Source organism: Coniosporium apollinis (assembly GCF_000281105.1).
Source record: "Coniosporium apollinis CBS 100218 chromosome Unknown supercont1.30, whole genome shotgun sequence".
NCBI lineage: Eukaryota > Fungi > Ascomycota > Dothideomycetes > Coniosporium > Coniosporium apollinis.
Window position 1 is genome coordinate 365,924 of NW_006913292.1, and position 23,534 is coordinate 389,457.

At 54.8% G+C, this 23,534-nt stretch overlaps 10 protein-coding genes across 10 annotated transcripts; 5 read left to right on the top strand and 5 right to left on the bottom strand.

Annotated features, from left to right (window-relative positions):
- Positions 1-319: 319 nt before the first annotated feature.
- Positions 320-1,528, bottom strand: W97_06311 (undecaprenyl pyrophosphate synthetase; the record flags this gene model as incomplete). The annotated part of the gene is made up of 3 exons (XM_007784035.1): positions 320-932; positions 983-1,242; positions 1,304-1,528. 3 exons carry the CDS (start codon positions 1,526-1,528, stop codon positions 320-322), a joined length of 1,098 nt encoding a protein of 365 aa, XP_007782225.1.
- A 557-nt stretch (positions 1,529-2,085) lies between these two features.
- On the top strand, positions 2,086-3,798 carry W97_06312 (uncharacterized protein; the record flags this gene model as incomplete). Its single annotated transcript, XM_007784036.1, has 2 exons — positions 2,086-2,232; positions 2,413-3,798. 2 exons carry the CDS (start codon positions 2,086-2,088, stop codon positions 3,796-3,798), a joined length of 1,533 nt encoding a protein of 510 aa, XP_007782226.1.
- Positions 3,799-4,771: 973 nt separating this feature from the next.
- Positions 4,772-7,434, top strand: W97_06313 (uncharacterized protein; the record flags this gene model as incomplete). Its single annotated transcript, XM_007784037.1, has 3 exons — positions 4,772-4,880; positions 4,965-6,236; positions 6,674-7,434. 3 exons carry the CDS (start codon positions 4,772-4,774, stop codon positions 7,432-7,434), a joined length of 2,142 nt encoding a protein of 713 aa, XP_007782227.1.
- A 1,185-nt stretch (positions 7,435-8,619) lies between these two features.
- W97_06314 (uncharacterized protein) lies at positions 8,620-9,745 on the bottom strand (the record flags this gene model as incomplete). The annotated part of the gene is made up of 3 exons (XM_007784038.1): positions 8,620-9,312; positions 9,380-9,462; positions 9,523-9,745. 3 exons carry the CDS (start codon positions 9,743-9,745, stop codon positions 8,620-8,622), a joined length of 999 nt encoding a protein of 332 aa, XP_007782228.1.
- Positions 9,746-11,049: 1,304 nt separating this feature from the next.
- On the bottom strand, positions 11,050-12,273 carry W97_06315 (uncharacterized protein; the record flags this gene model as incomplete). Its single annotated transcript, XM_007784039.1, has 1 exon — positions 11,050-12,273. The coding sequence occupies one exon, from the start codon at positions 12,271-12,273 to the stop codon at positions 11,050-11,052; it is 1,224 nt and encodes a 407-aa protein (XP_007782229.1).
- Positions 12,274-12,784: 511 nt separating this feature from the next.
- W97_06316 (uncharacterized protein) lies at positions 12,785-14,013 on the top strand (the record flags this gene model as incomplete). Its single annotated transcript, XM_007784040.1, has 2 exons — positions 12,785-13,079; positions 13,166-14,013. 2 exons carry the CDS (start codon positions 12,785-12,787, stop codon positions 14,011-14,013), a joined length of 1,143 nt encoding a protein of 380 aa, XP_007782230.1.
- Positions 14,014-14,446: 433 nt separating this feature from the next.
- On the top strand, positions 14,447-15,931 carry W97_06317 (uncharacterized protein; the record flags this gene model as incomplete). Its single annotated transcript, XM_007784041.1, has 1 exon — positions 14,447-15,931. One exon carries the CDS (start codon positions 14,447-14,449, stop codon positions 15,929-15,931), a length of 1,485 nt encoding a protein of 494 aa, XP_007782231.1.
- A 3,264-nt stretch (positions 15,932-19,195) lies between these two features.
- W97_06318 (heme-binding peroxidase) lies at positions 19,196-20,279 on the top strand (the record flags this gene model as incomplete). The annotated part of the gene is made up of 2 exons (XM_007784042.1): positions 19,196-19,305; positions 19,430-20,279. 2 exons carry the CDS (start codon positions 19,196-19,198, stop codon positions 20,277-20,279), a joined length of 960 nt encoding a protein of 319 aa, XP_007782232.1.
- A 471-nt stretch (positions 20,280-20,750) lies between these two features.
- On the bottom strand, positions 20,751-21,146 carry W97_06319 (uncharacterized protein; the record flags this gene model as incomplete). The annotated part of the gene is made up of 1 exon (XM_007784043.1): positions 20,751-21,146. One exon carries the CDS (start codon positions 21,144-21,146, stop codon positions 20,751-20,753), a length of 396 nt encoding a protein of 131 aa, XP_007782233.1.
- Positions 21,147-21,811: 665 nt separating this feature from the next.
- On the bottom strand, positions 21,812-22,003 carry W97_06320 (uncharacterized protein; the record flags this gene model as incomplete). Its single annotated transcript, XM_007784044.1, has 1 exon — positions 21,812-22,003. The coding sequence occupies one exon, from the start codon at positions 22,001-22,003 to the stop codon at positions 21,812-21,814; it is 192 nt and encodes a 63-aa protein (XP_007782234.1).
- Positions 22,004-23,534: the final 1,531 nt, after the last annotated feature.

A 23,534-nucleotide genomic window follows, 5' to 3' on the forward strand; every position in this document is an offset into this window, starting at 1 on the left:
ATACTCTCCTACTGCCTCCCAAAACACTCAAGGCTCGTACCTAGTTTGACGAAAACTGATGTCTCGATAGGCATGCGGCCCTGGAACTTTGCGAGTTGCAACGAAAAGCACTGTATCCGCGCTGGATTTCACACTGTACATTGACGGGATCTTTAAGTTGCGCGCGCACACATCACACGCCGGCTTGTCAGGATCGCCACTTTTTCCTACCAGTAAATAGGGACGCACCGAATGAAGGGTGAACCTATGCCGAGGCTGAGAATGTGCAATAGAAAATGGGTATATCCTCCGTATTTTCGCTACAGTAACCGATAGCGAACTAAAGCAACTTGACTCGTTTCCTCCCCCGGTCGCTCTCCGCAAGCTTCCTCCTCCTCCACTGCCACTCGACAAGCACGGGCAAAAACTGCCAAAGGTCAAACTCCGGCCACAGACAATCCAGGAAATGGATCTCGGTGTTCTGATGAGATTGCCAAAGCATGAAATCGCTCAAGCGCTCCACGCCCGACGTCCGTATCATCAGATCTAGAGGCGGCATGCCGGCCGTGAACATGTGGTCTGTCAGCGTTGCAGACGTGATGGTTTCGGGATCTGGGTATGTTGGTGACGGGTCTCTGGGCGCATCCGAGATCTTGGGTTCGTGCTCGAATGCTGATGAGGTGTGAAGGGTTGTGGAACCAGTGCCGAAGTCCGACGCGTTGGTGCTGTCTGGCGCGTTGCCCGGAGATGGTTCTCGCGATGACTTCTGAGAGTCTGGTTCTCCGTTGGCGATGCTGATGCTCTGTGCGCGGATGTTGCGGACAATGTGACTCTCGGAGAAGGGGCGCTTGAGCGGCGGCTTCATGGGTCGGCTGTAATCGGCAACCGTGTCGCGGATGGCGGTGGTAATTTCATCTCGAGACGTGTATGGAAAGCAGACGTTCAGAATAGCGCTGATGTACGGTCAGTGACAGCCTCAAATCCCCAGCGTAACTAAGCCTACCGTTTGTGCTTGCTGGTTAGTGCCACGGCATCATCAATGGCCTCAAGCACGTCCTGCTTTACGAGGTCTCTCTGCCCAAGAATCCGTATGCTCGCGCCGTAGCGTTCCAGCAGGTCTCCGTGCTGAGCCAGTTGCGACAGCTTGACCTTCGCCATATCCATCAAGGCATCGACCTCGTACTTCGATCGCTTGAAGTTCTCGATGCTGAAGGCATAGATGGTGACCACCTTCACTCCGGATTTGTAGCACACCTCGAGTATCTGCCATGGCAGTCAGTCTACGGCTCGAAAGATCTGCGATCTCGCTTGGAAGGCTGCCCACTCTTGCTAAGGCCTCAAAGCCCAGATTGTGACCCTCTACTGTCTCGATATGGTGGTTCCGAGCGAAGCGCCTGTTCCCGTCCATCACAAAGGCCACATGTTGCGGTACTGGGCCTTGCCGTAGCGCTCCGATGAGAAGCTCTCGCAATTGTTGGATGGCCCACTCTATTGGCGGCGAGTGTGAGAACCATTTGCGTATTTGGGAGAGGTGAAGGGAAGAGGACATCGCAGGTGTTAGTTGGTGTTGCTTGTTGTAGATTTTGGCGTCAGGTTGGGCATATCAGGTGGGCTCAATTGGCAGCGGGTTGAGGGGACGATGGATCTTGAACTAGTAGAACTCCAAGAACGAGCCCAGCTCTAGGTTACGTGGAAGGCTCTTGGTATATTCGCGTCCACATAGGCAACCGGTCCTGCCGTATTCTGGTTGGCCGAGGGGCGGTTGGGACTGTTGCATCTCAAGCATCTCAAGTCAAGGCGGTGGCACATTTCTGCCGTGACGCGTTCCATCCGACTTTTCCGCCGCATATGCTCCGCGCCATCAATCACCGACGGGAAGTGATTCGAACGTTTGCTGCCGTCCTTCACCTCGTCAGAGAGTGGCTCAGCGACCGCTCTCAGCCCCGATGCCATGCCTCCATACTCTTACGGATAGGTGCGATTTCTGTAAGATACCGTCAAACACACAAAGGCACCCACCTGCCGCTCCCTGCCTGTATTCGGATAGTGCACCCTAGCACCCTAGCACCCATGCAGGAAAGCAGTACGCAAATAACCACCGGATCAATGTCTGTGGATAGAAGCAATGGACAAGCGTCTCCTCGCCCGCTGGAGGAGCTGCTAGAAGGGTTCGGAGCACTATCTTCGGAATATCAGATTCTGCTAAACCAACATCGCGAGCTTGCCAACAAGCTCTCATGGGCGAAGGAGCAGGTATGAACATCCGCCATCTCTCCCTTGCAACCTCTTGTTTTCAGGATGAACAAACATAGCTCTAGAATGTAGCTGCTTCGTAGCGATGACCGAATTATTCAAATTGACTCTGATCGATACTCTCGTATATCGTCTATCTTGCAGCACTTGTAGTATTGAAAGCCAGCTGACTCTGCTCAGTACCTAGAACTATCCAGACGATTCGCGCCAGATACCGCATCCCAAGACTACCGCGTCTTCCTACGCGACCTTGACCGACCTGGCAAGCCCCAGCAGAACGGGCACACGAATTGGCTCGAGATGTTGACACAATCTTCAAACGAGGAGCGGCGGACTCGGGCACACCTTATCCGGCAAGCCGACGCTACGTACAGCAAGCTGAACAAGAGCAGAAACACTCACGAGACCGACGGCGTCCGCCCACGGAACAGCACAGTAGCCGACAGACCGAGAAACAGTCATGCGAACTCCGCCGTCTCCAAAGCGCAGTCAAACCTCGCTACCGTCATGGAGCAGGATTTCACGACTCCAGGCACACCCAGCAGACTCGGCTGTCCCTTTGCAAAGCCGAACGGGCTACCCTGCAGAAAGCTATCAAGTGCCGGCCAAAGCCAGCGCAGCAACGCCGCGCTATCCCGCAGCTCCGTTTCGAGGCTCAACCTACCAACCGGTCGGCGCTCACAGCGTCAGTCATTCCACGACCCCATCCGCGCCGAGATCTGTGGTATGGATGCTCTGTCGCCTGAGGAATCCGTCGAAGGCTCGACGGCCGTTTGCCCCATCCGCTTCCTCGACCAACACTCCCCCGAAGAGGTGGCGACTTACTTTGAGAAGCACAAGCACGAGATACCGCGCAGCCACGAGGTGTGCGTCAGGCGGTACCAGAGTAACTCGGAGAGCATACGGCAGCTTGACGCCAAGTATGGGAATCTTGTCAGCATGATACAAGGGCTTGGGGCGAAGCACCAGCCGTGGCTGCCGGACAAGCCGGAGGACGAAGACATGGCTGAGGAGGCGACTTCCAAGGACAAAGTCCAGAAGTGGGCGAAGCAGGTCAGCTCGAGCATGCAGAACGGCAATCTCGGCGATGTTGAACAGGCTGTCGAGGATGAGGAACGACAGCCGCACTTCGACAGGCCTCTCAAGGAAGTCCGGGTTGGCGAGTCACCTACTAGACCTTGGGGTATTTCCGTACCTGCGAAATATCACGAGGCAAAGAGCGATGCCTCCAATCACGATGCTCCGGCTGTGACGCCTCAAGTAGAGCATATTGCCGAAGCTGCGCCAGCTAACGAGAAGCCGGCTGGTAGATGCCCCTTCGACCATACCAAGCTCCGAGCGCAGATTCCAAAAGCAACGGAGCCTCCAGCAGAGAGTAGATCGAAGGAAACCCCGCAGCAAGCTCCAGCAATGCCAACCTTTATCCAGCAACCGAATACTAGTACAGGTCATCCCGAGTCGTCAAAGCCAGCGCAGATGATTTTTACTGGCCCAGTGTTCATTGGCTATCCGGTTGAGCAAGCCATGGCTCTGCTCCAGCAATGGCAGTCCGGAATGAAGTCATGAAAGTTGTAACTTGTAACTTGTTTGCTGATACGCGACGCATCGCGGTTGACGCCCTTAGAGCGCTGGTCCGCCTCTCGCTCGGCTGTCTCACTGAGCAATACTCTCTGCCGTCTGTGGACGAGAACCACCCGGCAGAATCTGCAAGAAGTGTCTTTGCTGCTGGGATCGCTTCTATCCCTGCATCGGGAGTCTCGGGCCCTCCCGCAGCTGATATCGCCGGAAACACGAGTTTCTCAGCGGTGAGACATAACTAAGACATGGGTATGGCGCCATGCTAACCTCGTTAATAGTCAAGGCTTAGCACAGCCGTTGTGGCTAGAAGTACGGCGGCCGGTCGGTGGGATGGAAACATTACGCAATGCCGACGGGGCTGTCCGAGTATCCTGTGAGCGGCTGGATCAGGGGAGAGGCGGAATGCAGTATGCATTCGCTGCCGGCTTGCTGTCACACGGCAGCCATGAAGACGTGTTAGAGTCCGGTTCGATGAATCCAGCATTGATTGCAGGACAAGCGATTGTCCGTATCAATACATCATCCCCGTGAAAGGCTTGATCAAGGCAACTAGCGAGGCTTGTCTCTCCACGCTGCCGGTTGTCTTGTGTTTGTGAGGGATGATACTTCAGCAGGATCCCCCGTGTCAGTCTCCGTCAGATTGCTAGTGCCACCAGCGCTAGACGTTTTGCTGGCGGAACTCCATAGGCGTATCTGATGTGACTGTACCGAGCGACTGGGTTATCCGGGTGTGTTTGAGTTTAGGGATAGATCAACCAGAGAACTATAATATCCATCCCATACCCTAGTCGTATCGTCAAGCGTCCTCAAGCCCCGGAATGCGGCGCCAAGCCGGGCGCTGGCCGATTATGCAGGGTTCCCGCCGCCAAGGTGCAACACGAACACGCAATTGCGCCCCCCGGCTGCGCGGCTGTTCTAGAGACACGAGGGGAGTTCCGGAGAGATCTGCCTGCCCACGCCCATGGCTTCTCCCAGCTCCGTCTTGCTCCTCATTGACAGAGGTTCTGCGCCCTTAGAGTCCATTGCGCCGGCCACATTCGCGACACGACAGCGCAAGACCACGCGAGATGGTGAGAAAGAGACCCTTGATTCCCAACATCAACGAAGCGGAGAGCTGACGACTTGGTAGTGGTTGCTGCCTTTGCTCCTCACAGCTTCTCTGCTTGCTGAGGCCCAGTATCCCCCGCCCATCTCCAACTCCACCGTAATACAATCGCCCAACAATCCGAACATCACCATTTCCTACAAGTCGCCAGACCCAGGCACGTGCAAGACCGTCTTCGACACACAGAAGCAGTACACCGGCTACATCAGCCTTCCGCCCTTGACTTTGGCCCCGATACAGCAGAACTACTCCATCAACACCTTTTTCTGGTTCATAGAAGCACGGCAACAGCCGGAAACAGCGCCGCTCACCATCTGGCTCAATGGCGGACCCGGCAGCTCGTCGCTCATCGGCCTCTTCCAGGAGAACGGGCCGTGCGAGGTGGTGCAGTTGCCGGATGGGTCGTACGGTACACAAGCAAGAACGTGGGGATGGGACCGCAGCTCCAATATCCTCTTTGTGGACCAGCCGGCCCAGGTGGGCCTCTCGTACGACAGCCTGGAGAATGTTACGTATAATCTCCTGGCCGACAGATTCATTCCGGAGGGCGGCTTCATACCGTCGAATGTACCTCTGTACGCGCTTCTGAACGGGACCTTCGCCAGTTTCGAGCCCGATGCTACGGCCAACACTACACAGATAGCTGCGCACGCCATCTGGCATTTCCTGCAAGGCTTTCTGGCCGCATTCCCGCAGTACAACCCAGGTACGAGGCCAAACAGCACGACGACGCTGCCCACAGGCATAAACCTCTTCGCCGAAAGCTACGGTGGCATGTACGGCCCCGTGTTCGCTGACCTCTTTGAGCTGAAGAACGCCCAGCGTCTCTCCGGCATACTTCCCCGCAACAGCACGCTCGAGATTCGACTCACCTCTCTCGGCATCATCAACGGCTGCATAGACACCCTCGTCCAAGCCCCTTCCTTCCCTCAGTTCGCTTACAACAACACGTACGGTATCCAAGCCATCTCCCAGACCCAGATGCTAAACACCCTCTCCGAGTTCAACTCCCCCGGCGGATGTCGCGAGCTCATCCTCTCCTGCCGTCGACAATTCAGCGCGCTGGATCCCGAGGGTGAGGGCGATGTTGAGACTGTCAACGCGGCCTGCTTCAACGCGACGAATGAGTGTAATCGGCTGCAGTTTCAGTACTACATGTCAGCCGGACGAGACGTCTATGACATCCGCCAGAGGTCGCCGAGCCCGTTTCCGCCGCTGGGCTATCTAGAGTATCTGAATGAGGCGGGCGTGCAGCAGGCTGTCGGGGCGAGGGTTAATTTTACGCAGAGCAGTAATGTCGTGTTTAATGAGTTTACGCAGAGTAAGTCAATGTTCGCTTTCGTGGTATGATTTCCTTCAACGTCTTTCACGTATGACTGAGCAAGTCTGTGTTATCCCTGAGCCATGGACATGGTAAGCTTGCATCACGTTGCACGGTTGCACGATTGCACGGTTGCAGTGGCACACCAGGGGCTATCATCGTGCAACTCCACGTGCCTAGAGTGCGTTACGTGTCCTACTCCCGATCTAACGATGCTCTGGAACCGAAACGTGCTTTGTATCGCGCTACCTAGGATCACCTCGGCGTTACCGGCGTACTGCAACCTCGCATATGTCTCTACATGCGTCATGTTGCTACTTTCCAGACTCAAGATGTTTGATTTCTTCTCCAGGTTTCACATTTCCAAACCAACCCCGTCTTTCACATCACTTCCACTTCCCCCATCTCATCTAGCCTCCCAGCTAACCCCCTCCCAGCCGGCGACGTAACCACCGGCACCCAACTGCGCGCCCTAACCCGCCTCCTCGCCTCAAACATCCGCATCTCCCTCATCTACGGCGACAGCGACTACGTCTGCAACTGGCTCGGCGGCGAAGCCCTCTCGCTGGCCCTATCCACCCACCCCTCGCTGACCAACACCTTCTACCCGACCTCCTTCCCCGGGGCCGGCTACGCGCCCCTGATCATCAACAGCTCCTACATCGGCGGCGCAGTGCGGCAATACGGAAACCTCAGTTTCGTCAGGGTGTACGACGCGGGCCATCTCGTGCCGGCCTACCAGCCGGAGACGGCGTTCACGGTGTTTGCGAGGGTGGTGCTGGGGAGCGACGTCGCGACGGGGGAGAGCGTCGACCTCGACACCTTCGCGACCGAGGGACCGCTCTTCTCCACCCATCGCAATCCCGACGATGAGCCGCCACACGACCCCTCCCCGACGTGCTGGGTCCGCGCCATCCCGGGCACGTGCACAGACGAGCAGCGGCGCGGCATCGAGGCTGGGGAGGGCGTCGTCAGGGCGGGCGTGTGGTATGCGGATGAGAGGGAGGTCAGTAGTGCGAGTAGTAGTGCGAGCAGGGCGAGTGCGGTGCGGAGTAGTACGAGTAGTGTGCAGGTTACGGGGGTTTATGTCGCTACTGCTACGCCGAGTCAGACGGGTGGGGTGGGGAGGGTGGCAGGAGGAGGTGTTGGGCTCGTGGGGCTTGTGGGGGCTGTAGTGGGGGGGCTGGTGGGCTTGTAGAGTGAGCGTTGTAAGAGATGGATGGACATGAAGGCGCTGGGGTTGGATTCGGGGCTTGGGCAACGGCTGTTGCAAGGATGTGGGTTGAGCAGCACTTTTTTCGAGCATTCTCGCGCGCTGGCATGAGATGGCGTTTCTGGGATCTGGCGTTTGGAGAGAATAAGAATATACCCGCATGTAGCTACCGCCACAACCAAAAGTACTGTTTGTTGTCTTGTATCTGTATCGCATGCTGCGAGCTCTCTAACCGGGGAAGGTTGTTGGATAGAGTGTCCTGCAGGGGTTGAACGAATCCGAAAGGCCGCGATCTGCACGCTTCCCAAAACGGCAACCGCATCCCTTTCCGTAGAACGACGCAAATGCAAGAATGCGGCTTGCATACAGACGTGCCACGGTTCGGCGCCTGGTTGAACCAACCTTCGTTGATTGCAAACGATGCTCCAGCGCCCGCTCTTAGGAACAACGCGTAAACACCCATCTCCATAATCATAAAATCTTACTTTTTTAACATCACATATTATAGAATTATACAAAACATGATATCCTTTTAATCTTAGCCTATTTGCAGCTTCTTATGGTGGTGATTTATCACATTTAAACCCATTTTACGACCTTAGGATTAAAGTTCGTCACGTGGTGATGCCTATTGTAAGTTTAAATGGACGTGGCTGGACGAAACGGAGCTTCTTTGCGGTCTTTTGAAACTAACTGAAGGTTGGTCTGAGCAGGCGCCGAACCGTGCAACGGCTGTAGCATGTCGGCTCCGGAAACGCCGTCCAGCGCAACGGCTGGCCTTCTGTGTGAATGCTGCGAGGCACTCTGTCGGGTTGGCGGTGGGCTTTCTGGGGCTGGATGGAGCGCTAAACGCTCTCCGTGGCGGGGCACGACTTCAACGATACATATGCTTGGGCCGGTAAACGTCCTTGACTGCTGTTGTGCTTGCAGAATTCACATGGTAATATTGGTGGGAACTGCTCCGTGTCGCTCAGAGAAACCCTCGTTTTTCGTCACGAGCGTAGGAGAGCTACCAATGCTTCTATTCGTATATCATTAACCGTGGCCAAGGCGCGTCTGCTCTCCCCTAAGGCTCACCGTCTCGGCAATATCCCACACTCACTGCCTTACTGGTGGGCCAATCTCAACGAACCGTCTCCTCAACCGCCGACGTCGTGGCCGGCGTTCACTCTACAACACCGTGCCAAAGCCAAAGGTCGTCTTGATACTCCTAACGTAGTACTCTCCCCAGTTCCTCTTCGTGACCTCCTCCTGGCCGATGGGGACGCCCTCCCAGTCAACCCTCATCACCGTCACAGCATCCACGTCGTTCTGCTCAAACCTAATCTTGAGCGTGGAAAAGTGCCCTTGAGGCCATTGTGCCAGACGCCACTTCTGGATTATGGTCGTCGGCGGCTCAAGCGTCTCATACTCGCCGCTGACGTTCCCCCCAAACAACTCGAATTTGCCGCCAGGATGCGCGCCTTCAAAGGTCTTGGGCGCGCTTCGGGTGAAGGCGGCGATGCGTTGAGGGTCGGTGAAGGTCTTGTAGAGCTCTTCAGCCGTGGTGCGGAACTCCTCGTTGTCAGTCACGGTGGTGACGTTGACTGATGGGCCCTTGCCGGTGTTGGAAGTCGAGGTCTTGGGCGAGTCTTTGGGATTGTCACCCTGTTTCGGTATGGAGGTGTTCGAGACATACTTAGGCGTGCTGAAGCCGGAGGAGGGGTTCGAGCCGGACGGGTGCTGGAGGTCTTTTCCGTGTTCGGCGATCAGGGCTGGACCTAGCTTTTGCAGGTGCTTGCGGAGCTGGGGCGTGATCTTGGAGCGGACGAGGTCTTTCACCGGCTGCGTGCTAGAGGATTCGGAATACAGGCCGATTTCGAACTGCCAGGAACAGGACGGTCAGCACGGTCTCATTCGAGGCCAATGGAATCGGGGCAAGGGAACATACGACGTACTCGTCTTCCTCCGTGTCATGCGCGACTTCAGGGATTGTGATTGTGCCGCTGGCTTCCGCGCCGTCCTTGCTCTTACCTAAAGCAATATTAGCGGCTAAACCTCACAATTGAGCATTTCGAAGGCGTAATTACCTACCAGAATACTCCACCTGCAGCTTGACATCGAACAGCGTTATCACCTTGCCTTTCCGCTGGCTGACATCCACGTCTCCGTCCATACTTATGATCTTGTCTATCTTCGCAGAGACGCCATTCTCTTCGGCAGATATGCCCTGAAGGTCGTTCTCGAGGTACTCCCGAGCCCAGGGCGAGACGTCCTTGTTGACCCAGTGCCAATTGTTTGGGTTATGGAGGACCATCTCGGCGAGGCGGTGTTGACAAATCCGGTGGTATGGTGTTGATGATTACACTGGCTCCTGTGGTGTGAAGTCAGCCGCATCGTTCGCCGGTGAAGAAATTGAACGAGCGTTTTGGCTTGTGTTAAGTTCAGATAAAGGAGACTTGCTCCGCAAAGCTAATCCGCAGCAAAAAGAGTACAAGTCTTTCTAGGACTGGTGCCAGCTGGTGTATCATCATAAGAAGTGGGGGTGGTGCAAAACGAACAGTGGTCCCACGTACAGTAAATTGTTGTTGATCTGTCCGCATATACCAGAACGGTGGAACACGGCAACGCCTGCAGGTGAGAGTGTTGGACGTGGTGGAAGAATGTGAGTGGGTTGGAGGCACGGATGTCAGAGTACGAAGTGGAAAGTCCTAGAAGCTGTTGATGCGGAAACACTGAAAGAGCATCCCGCACCGGGCCGAGTCGTCCTCCGATGCCCTTTCTCGGACCTCACGTCTCATCCTTTTCGGTTTTGCATCCCTGAAGATTAATGAAGAGGCTAAAACCACGACGCGGCACCAGCAGATGAATAGAACTGATCAGCCCATGGTCTTCAAGTGATCATCAAGAGGTCTTATAGTATACTTCCAGCGAACGTATCGCTGAATTACTACTCTACCAGGTTTCTACGGCAGCCGCATGTGGGACAAGCAATAGAGTAGGCACTATAGTTAGCAAGAGTACACAGCAGCAATGCAAAAGAGACGTATAGCTTTGTCGTATGCGGAGGGATAAAATCAGGCCATCATCTTCATAATTTGATAATACAATCTACTTGACTCATTCCATGTCTGCTAGATGTTCTCAATCAGAGAACCCCTTCAGCAATTTCTAGAAACCTGACATCTTCAGCGAAATGGCAGCTCTGCATTTATGTTGCAAAGCACCAGGCAGAAGTCCAATTGCTTCGTCGGCGTTGAGACTAGCCTTTGAACCTGCAATTGAGCATTTTCTGCATGCAAAGCTGGCCAAAGTGCTCAGCGGCTAGGCTGGAAGAAACTATAGAGTCTCAAAGCCGGTAAGAGAGTATAGTCCATACTGCTGGTGTGGAAGGGCTTGTGTTTCCTTACATCCGCGAAAGGTTGATTGAGGCGTCGCTGGAATGTGTTGTGTGTTCTGAGATATCCTCGATCATCGATATGTAGAAAAGCTTGAGTGGCGTATGGTTACACTGTCAACCTAGTTGCGACTCGAAGATGGACTGCGTGCGCCCATAAGCATCAGCCTTAAAGTCGTCCCGGGCTCCCTTTACGTCTATTCCGTAGCCGACATTCGAGGCGATCACTGTGTATCCGGCGGCAGCTCTTCAACCTGCCTCACCCTCCGTCTATCATCCGTCCCTTGAATTCTTACAGTCGGTGCCCTAGCCGGCCTGGCTGCAGGTGCCACGAACTGTCCAACCCACTCCACGACCCGCTGAACTTTCTCCACCTTTCCAACATCAACCACCTGCTCTCCATCACGCACAAGCAGGTTCACTCGAGTCTCGTTCCTCGTGATACGGCGACTGAGACTCTGCCCGTGCACCTTGCCTTGGAACGCATGCAGAGCCACCGATTGCAGCAACACGACGTCCTGGATCCTGAGTCTGTCGAGCGCCTCTCGAAGCGGGTCGCGTTGCTGTAAGGGCTGGTCTCGCTTATCCATTAGCCGCTGGCTGCCATCCGGTAGAAGCCAGAAGGCAATGCTGAAGGGTGTGTGAGTGTCGTCGCCGACGAGTAATTCGACTATATCCATTTCTCTGCCGCGACCGCGCTTGGTGCGGACGGTTCGGGCGGGCGATATGCGGATGACGCCTACAACCAAGTTTACGGTCATGGTCTGTGGGCCGATATGCAGGATATGGTCGGCTTTTGGTAGATCCTTTAGGTTCGTAATGCGTGCTGGGAAGCTGATCTGCTGGAAATTTACATGAGATCTGTCAAGCTCGTCTATCCTTGAAGCGGAGGTATTAGACACGAAAGATGTCTCCGTCAAAGACGAGGCGCTGGTGAGGAAGGATGTCAACATAACTCCTGTCGTGTCCAAATCTGCAGTCGTCTCATCAGCCGGCTCACCGACGATCTGAGAGGACTTCAGCTCTTCGTGAATGGCGAATGAATGCTCTAGGAAGTTTTTCTGCGCTTCGTCTTCGATGCTCTTCCGTTTTGTCCCCCTGAAGCTGTCTTTGGGCGACGAGAAAGTCGCGCTCAAGACTGAGACGTCATCTACCCAGCCATTACTATACGCTACTTCGTGTGCCTTGTCACGGACTGAAGCCGGGCCATGCCGCCGTGAGATCGGCTTCGTAGTTGTTTTGCGCTCCTGAAGTGGTATTTCTCGCCAACTTGGCCATGCTGCCGATGATGCTGCAGTGCTTGGTGCGCCCGAAGCCGACTGACTCAGAGGCTGGCCCAGGTAACGACGAAAGGCGGGACTGAAGTCTTTCAAGAGCTTGCCTTGATCCCAAGTGAGAGATTTTGATGAGGGAGCTCCCGCAAAAATCTTTACCCGCCGACGTTCCATACCTGAGCGATATCTTGATGGATGAGAACAATCAGCTGACCGAGTTTCTGGCAGCCGTAAACGGATTCTTGAAGTCGTTTTAGATGCTTTAACCAGTGATTTGCGCTCTGAATGCGTCTTCCGCTCGAATCCAAGTCTTGTTTACTGAATGTTGACCTCGCCGAAGCATCAACTCACGTGATGCATGTGACTTCGGCTTGATATCCATCTCTCTTCTTGCACCGCGCTTAGCGCTGGAGCATTGAAGGGTGCGTCAGCTGTTACGTGTCTGCGTAGGGCCTTCGGCTCCACTCAACGGCTCATCCCAACTGAAGTTTTGTTTTCGATGCTGATTTTCAATGCTGTTGCTCACCAAGCGGACGCCAAACTGCCGTGCTGCTGGTCCGCGTCCGAAGCGGATCTCGTTCCGCCCGGAACTCAAAACGTCACATCGCCCGCATTGCGTCCAACTGAAATTATCAGATCAAAATCCAAAACTCCTACTCCCAAGCTCACACCTCAATCCTAAGCCATGACGTCCTCTTTCAAGTCCTTCCTCAATCGCCTGACACCCAATCAATCCAGTGCAAACCTTAGCACCATCACAGCCGGCTTCGCAAAAGCAGAGAAACCCACGGAGCTGTTCCCAAAGACAGATCCAACGGTTGACGGCGAGGAATGCCTGCATGACTGCGCAACATGCACGATCAGCTACCCCTCCAAATGGAGTATAGACGAGGAGGAGGAGGTTTACGGTCATATCAAAGGCTGGCAGACCCATCTGCTCGTAGCAACTGGCGAGACAGATTGGGTACGCGACGTAGCTGGTGGGTAAGAAGAGCTTGTCCCGCCATCACCCCACGATCTCAACTAGAAGACTCGAGAACGCAAGCTGATAGTTGTGCAATACTAGATGAGGAAGGCAGCATAATGGAGGCTATCGAGAGAGGTCCAACAAAACCGACGAGCGGCAGACTTATGCTATCCGCGTCCAACATGCCTTTGCCCAGCACTCTGCACCACGACCCGAGCCTCGCAGGCACAAGCTCTGTCCTGCTTCTTCCCGCCTTTACTATCATCGAGAACGTTACACCGGCAAACGTTCCCAATCTCATTACCACCTTCGTCGACACAGCACCTACAAACACCACCCCGCTCGTCCACCCGCCCCCGCTCTCCCCAGACCTCCCGCGTAGCGCTAGCCCCTCTCCTATGGCCACACCTCCGCCCACAGAGATCGAAATGTCTGAGCCGCCGCTGACGGCGCGCCCCTGCCCACACGACTACCTCATTCTGCTCTGCAGCCAGAAAACCCGCGACGCGCGCTGCGGGCAGTCCGCGCCGCTCCTGCGCCGCGAGCTTGAGCGCCATCTACGACCGCTGGGACTGTATCGCGACCTACACGACGAGCGGCCAGGAGGTGTGGGAATCTACTTCATCAGCCACGTCGGGGGTCATAAGTTTGCTGCGAATGTGATGGTGTATCGGAGGGCCAAGGCAGGAAAAGCAGCTAGCCGTAACGGCTTCAGTGGAAGAGGGCTAGAGGTTGAGAATGGTGACAAGAGGAGTGGTAGCAGGAGGGATGGGAAGGAGGTGGAAGAGAGGGATATGGAGGCGGCGCAATGTATCTGGCTCGCGAGGGTCAGGCCGGAGGATTGTGAGAACATTGTGCGGTATACAGTACTGCAGGGGAAGGTGGTAAAGCCGGAGCGGCAGCTGAGAGGCGGGTTTGACAGGGGAAGAGGGTTGGTGAGCTGGTAGACTAGTGGGGGTTGATGGTGCACATATGGGGGCGGAAGGGTTGATGATGGTATACAGTCGATGGGAGGGGCTGGTCTATGGCGTTTGGTCGCAGACATCTGCGTTTGGAATCTACTGATAGGGAAAGCATAATATTGTAATGGACGATCGAGAGAATGAAGATACAGAGCTTGCCACAGAACCCATACGACCTTTCGAGGGTAGAAATCGCCTGATGAACACTGTGGCTTGCGATTAGAGACCATTGAACGTTCCTTCACCCTGCTAACGACTAACATTGCGAGTACTCGTCCTGGAAGCCTTTCTTTCCTGCCAACGGCCGGCAACTCCCCCTTTAGGTAGTCCGAGATCAGACCTCTTGGCCTTGATCTCAGCTCAACACCAACAACACCATCCTCCCTCCATGCACAACATGTAGTCAATAATCACAAACATGCATATGCGCATGCGCATCCCATTCTTCCGCATCTGGTACAGCAGCACATACACCGTCTTCTTCGTGATCTTGCTTTTCCTCCTCACCGCAACTCCTGCCGACATCGTCTACCAGTCCATCCGTTTCCGTAACCCGCAGCTGTATAACGTCTTCATCGTCGCCGGTGTGCACGTGCTGACCGCTGTACTCGCCATATTCATCTATGCCAGTAGGATCTATACGAACCGCACTGTTCTGGCGGGGATACCCAAGAGCTACATCCCCGTCGAGCCCGGCGAGGTCGGCAAGAATGTCAGGCGTATGATCGCGAAGCAGCTGGAGCGCAGCGCTCTCATCGCATGGGATGCGCGACCACGGGACCTGGGGGCAGAAGTACAAAGCGACGACAAGAACAGGACGACAGCCTCACAGCCGCCAACCGCGCAACAGCAGCAGCAGCCAGCCCAGCGCAACCACCCCTCTACCATAAAGAACTACACCCGGCCCCTCGATCCCGCGACTGTGATTCCGATCTCTGCTTCCGCGCCCCCTTGGGGACCCATCGCGCACCCAGGCTGGTCGTCTCCATCGTCGCCGGACTGGCCCGATGTCCACTTCTGGACGATCCTGCCCGAGCTACCCCACCTCATTGAAGCCAGAGCCGTCGCGCTCGCGCCGCCGGACCCTGCTTTCGCGTTTGGGGACTTGGGTATTGGCATAGCAGGATTGGGAGGTCAGGAAGCGGCGGCCCCTGCTGTGCCTGTGCCGGATGCCCGAGTCGTCGCGGAACTGCAGCGGCCGCCGAACATGGGGCTGAGGGAGTATCTGGGCCGGTTGGCGGGGCTGGGGCTGGTTGATGAGGTGCTGGGCGCTCGTTTTCTGGAGCTGTATGAGTACGCGAGGTTCTCGACGCAGCCGCTGACGGAGGGCGAGTTTGGAGAACTGTTGCGGCTGCACTCGGAGATCCTGAATGGGATGACGGAGTTGGATCCCGCGGTTATCAAGGCTATTGTACAGCAGGAAGAAGAGGGAGAAGATGCAGACGAAATTCAGACGGGCGCGCTCTTCGATGTCATGCAGATACCCACGCTTTCGGAGTCGTCCGAGCCGTCTAGCGATGCGGACACAGAATCTATCTTGCGCTATCAAACACCACGACCAGACCGCATTCCTTCGTCGTCACCTTCATACTACGCCAGCCCCGTCTCCTCGCGGCGCTTGAGGCGGAGTAATACGACTGGGACAGTACAAACCCGGGCCCCGAGCGCCGGAGTTGTCACAAAAACACAACAAACTCCTTCCGAATCTGAGGCAGAGGAGGACGAGGCATCTCTGTCGTCTGTAGTAAGAAGACAGACCCCTACCGCTGCGCGGAGTCAGTCCCCTTCAGAAGCCTCCTTTGTCTCCGGACAGTCAGTGGTAAGGCACTCGCCGCCGCCTTCACCGCTGTCGCCGTTTCCGGTCGGACAGGACGCGCGGGAATTTGGGTTTCAGGGAGGCTGAGAACAGGAGGGTTTGGTCGGAGATCACGTGATAGACGTTGCTACTGAGATCAACGGGTCTGGTATCGTCGAAGTCGGAGCAGCGCTTGCTTCTTTCAGCGCGCCAGTCGATACGGGACTGGGTCTGAGGATATTAGCCGGCTGTGCCGTTGAGAAGAAGAATTTGGATACGGCGGTTGCGGGATTGGGGGATAAGGATGAGAGGGGCGCTAAGGCCACGCGCTGCAGCAGCGTCTAGAGCAGCTCTTTGCGTATATCTTGGTTAAGAGGTTGGGATAGCGCTCATAGCTGGCAAATATGCTGTTCTTGCAATCTAATGTACAGCTTGTGTTTGCGCGCCGCTTGAGGGCCAATCAGGGTATAGCGGATAGCAACGCCAGCTGCACTCATGTTTCCACCTGGCCCGTGGCCGGTCTCCTTGCTCTTGCAGTTCGCTTTGAATTTCATCACCTTTGTCGCAATCCTTCGCCGTCAATCTCCCCTCTCGATATCAGCTGTGTGGAGTGGTCTCCGCTTGGGCACCGATCAAGCGTTGACGAGGTTGACCATGGCCCTCTCAGACTTGTCTGAGGGATTGAGCCAGAAAATGAGCTGTGAGATCGACTTTGATGAAGAGCAGACGAAGACGGCTAAACTCTAGCTGGGCGTCGGTAAGTTTTCTTATCAGCCTGCCATTGTGGACTCTGAGGTAGTGGATCTCCCGCTCGGCATCATAGGCCGTCTTGCTTTCTGCTTCCAGCGCCTCAGAGTACCAGAACAGCTCCTGGATTAACTCTCGAACAGCCGCGTCCACTCCCCCTTCGGGAACGGGTAAGGCTGCACGGTCATCGTCAAGGGTGCAAGGTTGCGACTGCTGACAATGCGAGGACTGTTCTGACAGCTGAGCCGCTTCACTGGTGATAGGAGTCGTTGAGGCGCCTTGCTGTAGGCCTTGATCGCCACGACGCGGCCATTGGGAAGATGATGAGGCAGCTTCACCGGAGGGTGGAGTTATCAGCGCGTCGCCATGACCGTTCTCGGTGCAGTTTTCGGGTGTCGTTTGCTCGGAAGTCATGATCAAGGGGATGCAGGTAGTTGGTGAATGAGACAGAGAGGACGCGATGAATACGAGATGTTGCTGAAATAAGAGGACCGGGATGGACGTGTTCAAGGCAAAGCGCGCTCGCCAAGGTGAAAGTGGTGGAAACGCGGTGAAGTTAGTGAAGGCGCGCGCGATGTGCACTATCCGCTTCAGCTTCCGGCATGAAAACGCACGCCCTTTCCACACATCGGTCACTTCTCACCCCAACTTAAATCTCCGTATCAATCACCAAATTCTAGCACTGCAGAACGTTAGTACGCTTTGGAGTTGGCTGTACCTTTCAGCACTGTTGCTCGAAGAAATTTCGTCATTATTCATTCACGATCAAGCAAGCGGAAGAAGAGACCAAGATATCGGAGCTTGAGGTCCGGGAGGAAGAACAGCAAGCACAGCAAAAGTCAGTGGAGGACAATTTGATTACAGCCAACGCCAAGGTGTTGGAGTTGGAGGCTAAAGTCAAAGAGGAGCAAGCACAGCGCAAGGCGGTGGAAGACCAGTCGACCACAGCTAAAGCCGATCTGCTCAACCTACGGGCGCAGCTTGAGGCAGTGAGAGATGAACTATTCGCAGCCAGAGCCGAGGTGCTTTATTTACACACCTAGGAGAAAGACCAGCAGGCACAGCGGAAGTCGGCAGAAGAGGAATAGACCGCAGCTTAGGCTGGGATACAACAGCTGAACTCTAGTCTGGGTCCAGCAGATGAGAGCGGAATACGTCCCTCGAGACGATTAGGGCGCTCTGAGGTCAACTGACAACGGCTAACACCCAAGCGGCCCAGCTCCGAGCTCAGCTAGCCCAGCTCCAGACGGCTAACGTAGAACTCCCATAGCTCCGGACTACCAATGCGGATCTCCAGACTGCCAATAGAGAACTCCAAACTCAGCTGACAACGCTCAATACAGACAACGGCCAGATAGCCCAGCGTCAGAGTCAGCTTACGACGGCCAACGCGCGGATTACCCAGCCCCAAACTCAGGGGAACACGGCGGACAACGGCCACCATGCACTATAGCCAGCCGCAAGCTCAGCTGACAACAGCTAACGAGCAGATAGCCCAGCTCCTAGCTCAACTCACAACGGCCAACGAGCAGATTGCCGAGGATGCCGACTTCCAGGAAGAGGTAGTTGCCTTCATGCGTGCCAGTAATCTCCATCTTAAGCTCCTGCTCGGGCTCATAGAGAGAGAAGAGAGGTTGAGGAAGTTCCGGAGGGATTTGAGGAACGCGAAGGACACCCAACCGGCTGTGGCGGAGATTCGACACAGACGGGAAACGGAGACGATCCCCGCAGAAGCTTCTCGCAGCACCGCTGATTGAGAGTCTCTTCGACAGGCAGGGCCAGAGGAAGCGAACAGCAGATTTGATCAAGACGCCAGGGAGCTTGTGTATAAAAGGAGATAGTGTGCGAGGTACCGATGAAGGCGTTTGTAGTTGGTGGATCCATGTCACTGGCAGCCCGCCCTCGCTATCTGCCATGGATTCATATGTCAATCATCAGAGGTCAAATAAGTAGGTTTTGCAGTGGCCACCTCTCGGATCTGCGCGGCGTTGCGACTGCTGAAGACTGTTGGGAGACACGAGCTTCTCACGGGTTCCAGTCGTGATCCTCGGTGTATTTCTCTGACTATTGATGCAACGTTTTCTTCACCTTGTTGGCTGGTTTCTTTGTTCGTTTGGCTTTGCTGGGCATTGGTGCCTAATCGATGGGTAGTGGGTGGCAGCTTGCAAATACAGCAAGAATCGATTAACCTTTTATATCGTTCTTATTACCGGCTTTTTGGTCATTGCTCCGGCCATGTTCTCCACCCTGCACTCATCGTGAGTTCACATCACCCGTCCGGGCTTAATTCTTCCTGACATTCGGTGAGGTTGGAGGTCACGTGGGGATGTCACTAGGTACTTCGAAGATCACATGCAAGGATCTGCCTCTGGTGTGTCGCCTTATCGCCGCGCTAAGCCTGTTCCTGTCACGACAGTTCTGTCAGAAATCCCTGCAGCCGCGGCACTCGGTTTTTGTCGACATCATTGACGAAGGCACCGTGACTCGACGTTAACAAAGCCCGCCACCGCAAAAATGCCCTCTTACCCTAGACACTTCTTTTCAGCTTCCAAACGTCTGCTAAACCGTCCACAACGCCACCAGAAACCCCCATAACCGCTGCAGTAACCGACAAAGAACACCACCATGAGCAAGCCAGGGGACTACGCAGCAGTCCGTAAGGACATTATAAAGCTCCTTCATCAGCCTGAATACGACGACGGCAGCGCCGGTCCTGTCCTCGTGCGTCTGGCATGGTAAGGCTGCCCTAACTCTATCGTACATCCATATCACGATTTCTTTGCTCCAACGGCATCTGAGCACCTTCTCACCACTACACGCCCTCCATTCTCCAACTGGACGCTAATTCTTCCACCCCAGGCACTCCGCCGGTACATACGATGCCGAGACCGACAATGGCGGATCCAATGGTGCGGGGATGCGCTACGAGCGCGAGGGCGGCGACCCCGCAAACGCCGGCCTCCAACACGCGCGCGTCTTCCTTGAGCCCGTCAAAGCCGCACACCCCTGGATAACCTACGCCGACCTCTGGACGCTCGCGGGTTGCGTCGCCGTGCGCGAGATGGGCGGCCCCGAGATCCGGTGGTTACCCGGCCGGACAGACTATGTGGATGACAGCAAGCTCCCGCCGCGCGGAAGACTGCCTGATGGCTCGAAGGCCGCAGACCACGTGCGGGCGGTGTTCTACCGCATGGGCTTCAACGACCAAGAGATCGTGGCGCTGTGCGGGGCGCACAACCTCGGACGGTGCCACTCCGACCGTTCCGGCTTCGACGGCCCCTGGGTCAACAACCCGACGCGCTTCTCGAATCAGTATTTCCGGCTGCTGGCGGGGCTGGAATGGAAGCTTGTCACGCTGCCGAACGGCGTGAAGCAGTGGGTGTATGAGGACGAGGACGGGATCAGCGAGAGACTGATGATGCTGCCAACGGATATGGCGTTGAGGGATGATCCCGTGTTTTGTGAGTGGGTGGAGAGCTATGCGGAGGATAAGGAGCTGTTCTTTGAGGACTTTGCGAAGGCGTTTGCGAAGTTGATGGAGTTGGGGATCATGAGGGATGCGCGGGGGAGGGTAATCAATGGGGACAATCTCAAGGGCGGCTACCACTCCGCGCCCAAGAAGAGTGGTGCGCCTGGTGCGCCGCGCAAGAGCAATGAGGAAGCGGAACCGCTGCGGAGAGGAAACGAGATGTTCAGGGCAAGGCTGTAGAGGATTTGTTTACGCATTGAAAGCGATACCAATAGAAACTAGACATTAGACTAATACCCAGACGGAAACTAGAATGTACACTATAGACGCCTCGCAGCCTTTCGTGCTTTCTCTCAGCTCCCTATATTGCCAGCTCGAGAGTCCCTTGTCACCTTGCTGCTGTCCAGTTCCAATGTGATGAATGGTCTGGGATTTCCCGCGGGTGCGTTGCTCAATTTGGGTGACCACTGAGTAGTGCGGGAAGCGGTATGTAGTCTCTCGGCCAACCGTTGCACAGGCTGCGTGAAACGCGTGAATGCTCCCAGAACATTGCGATGAGGATCCTAGACGACGGTTGATGACGAACCTTTCCTCGGACATCTATCAAACCCCTTGCAAAGCCCGCAATTCAAGGTCTGTGTTACGCCATCTAGATTGTAACAATTGTTAAACCCTGGCCATCCTGTCAGATTTGCGATCTCACGTCCAACGCTAGCCGCATGGCTCCTTGTCACGGAGGATCGCGCCAAAATATTCTGGTAGTCCTTGAGGGTCTAATTGTGATTCATCGGCTTCATCGGATTTGCCGTCGTCCTTTTCATGTTGGGTATTAATCGTCTTACCCGTAGAAGCGGTCTCCTCTGAGCAACCTGAGGCAGAGTCACAGCGAGGTGCGGCGACGGGGGCTCTATTCTCCTGGCTCATACGGCCCCTTCGGTAATCGTCAAGCGTAGTGTTCGGAACCAGACGCTTCTGGAGGCGGCGTCCTCGCTCTGCCGCCTCCACGAAAGCATTGGGCTCCTCCGCCGTCTTCTCGAAGAAGGCAACCAGCCTGGGTGATCGGCGGGATGTGCGGGAAGGATCGAGCGCGGCGGAGCTTGGATCCATGATTGTGTCGATTTGTGTATGGTTATTCGGTGTACTTGGAGATGTTTAGTTGATGTGTTTGGATGTGTCAGTGCTGTGAAAAGGACGTCTGCGGGAACATGCTCGTGACTTGACTTTTGGTTTGTAGGTGTGGTCTTTGAGTTGTTTGACTTGAGTTCTGAGGGATTCTGTGGAGTGAACATTATGGGCAGGAGCTAGGTTCTTATGGTAGAATTGGTGTCTAAGCGGACGTGGAGTTAGGCAACACTCAAACCTCAATATTCGACTTCATGAGCTACCATGGTTGAGGATTGAGGAAACCAGGCTTGGCATGGTAATGACCAATACTTCCACACAATACCACGTGACTTGCTCCTGGTGTTGTTCAGTCAATTGGGAATCTGCCTGGCAATACTTAGTATCATGGTACTTCTATGTTGTGCGTACCTTGCGACTGCTCGTCGATGTCGCAGCAACAACTGTTGTATTGGAAAGCTGTATAGCTTTGAGATTGTACGGAAGAGGAGGAAGCAAAAAAGAAGACGGCACGATGGTTTTGAAGGCTTCCTTCTGCAGTTGCACACCAGAAGCCTTGGGGTGCCATGCTGTATTTTATCGGGTTCATAGTCCTTCATACTCGCAATCTCCGCCGCTCTGCCAGTTCGAACTCCCATGATTCCGTGTCTTCATGCTTGTACTACAGCTTCTTTTAACATCCTCTTGGTCACAGTCTCAACATTGTCGATGCTCAATCCGCCAAGCTCCATGACCATTTCCATGCGGGCTTTCACCCATTGAACCTTCCCAGCGTCTTCGCCTGCTCTCTCTTTAAGTTCATTCATCTCTTCCGCTGTGATTCCGCCACCGAGAAACAACATTTTGGGGGCGATCCGCTCATCAGGAGCTCGCGTAGCGTTGGTTCCGATGTTCGAGGACGGCGCTACAAGGTCGCCTCTTAGGATCGCAGGGATCTCTTCGAGAGCGGCAGGATGCGTGAGACAGAGGTGTACGACTTGGATGAGGATTTACGTTAGCCAGAAGCACCAAGCCCGAGCGGTAGCCAACAGGTGTCTGGTCACCATCATAGTCTGGAGCCAAGCGGTTGCAGAGCTCCGCAGGTATCTTCTCTCCGCGCCCACAGATCGCAACAGGGATGCCTGACGCCATTGTAGAAGGGATTCAACACTGGTCTAGGGGTTTCCGCTGCAAGGGTTGCTGCACGAGAGGCTCGCCATTATTATAGCCACGCACTCGTCGCCAGCCAAGAGCTCCGTGCGGAGCAGTGACTTAGCCGAAGCATACAACTGAGTCGGCTGACATCTGGAGGCGCTCGTACAAGCTGATAAGCGTTGTTCAGCTGAGGGGTGTTGTTCAGCTGAAGACGCCGAGTGGGCATGGCTTAGGGCTTGATACGAGACGGGACCATTGAGCTTCTTCAGTGCAGCCACACCCAAATATCGTGGTCTCGTCGTAGATGCTCGGCCGGAGCTCGGAAGGTGTGACATAAAATTGCCAGCAGCAGTTGACCTGGAGTTTAAGTCAGTGTTGGAGGTTGTGATGTCTCTACTCATTTTCTTAATTAATCTGAAGTCGACGAATCAACAAGGTGATTTACGCATAGTATATCAGCGAATCGGACCTTCAAGATCCGGTTCTACCGACCCCTCTTGACGATCTTTATAGGGTGACGTCGGAAGTCCTTCGGATAAAAGCCATTGACACCCTCCCGTTTGTGGATACACCCTGTGTAGATCACATGTTTCATTCGTCGACTTTAGAAACAATTAAGAAAGTGAGTAGGTACTTGTAAGATCTAAGATGGTAGATGCGGGGATCTCCGCTTACGGTTGTTGCCGAGATGGCTTCGCTACCAATTGCCCTCTTCTCTTGTCCTCCAGTGGCTGTCCACCTCCAAGCCTCAATGTAATTTAGAGTATCCTGATACCACAATCGTAGATCATAAATGCCATGCAATCTCTTGACAGCTCCGCAAACCCTGCTCGTATTTGGCTCGATGCTACGATAACGTGCAAAGTAGCCAAAGGCGCTACGAGCACTCTTCTTCGATATCATTACTTGTCCGTAATGTGATGATGTATCAAATCCCACGCAGCTGCGGAAGACAGCAGCATTAGCTGACTTCCTCCCATCCTTAGATGTACCGGAGGTCACTGATTCATGGCCAACTCATAAGCTTTGACTCTCTTTACCGGACTCCAACTTCTTTGACCCGATTTTGGCATGATCGACATCGTCGTCTTCACGAACCAGGCTGGCGATTTTGCAGAGGACAATATTGAAGCTCCATGATCGAGACTCCCTACCCAAAACCTTATCCACCGATCAACCGCTTAGTCTGGAGTTTTAGTCGCCACCACGATCCAAGCCACCATCCTCACGCTACGTCTC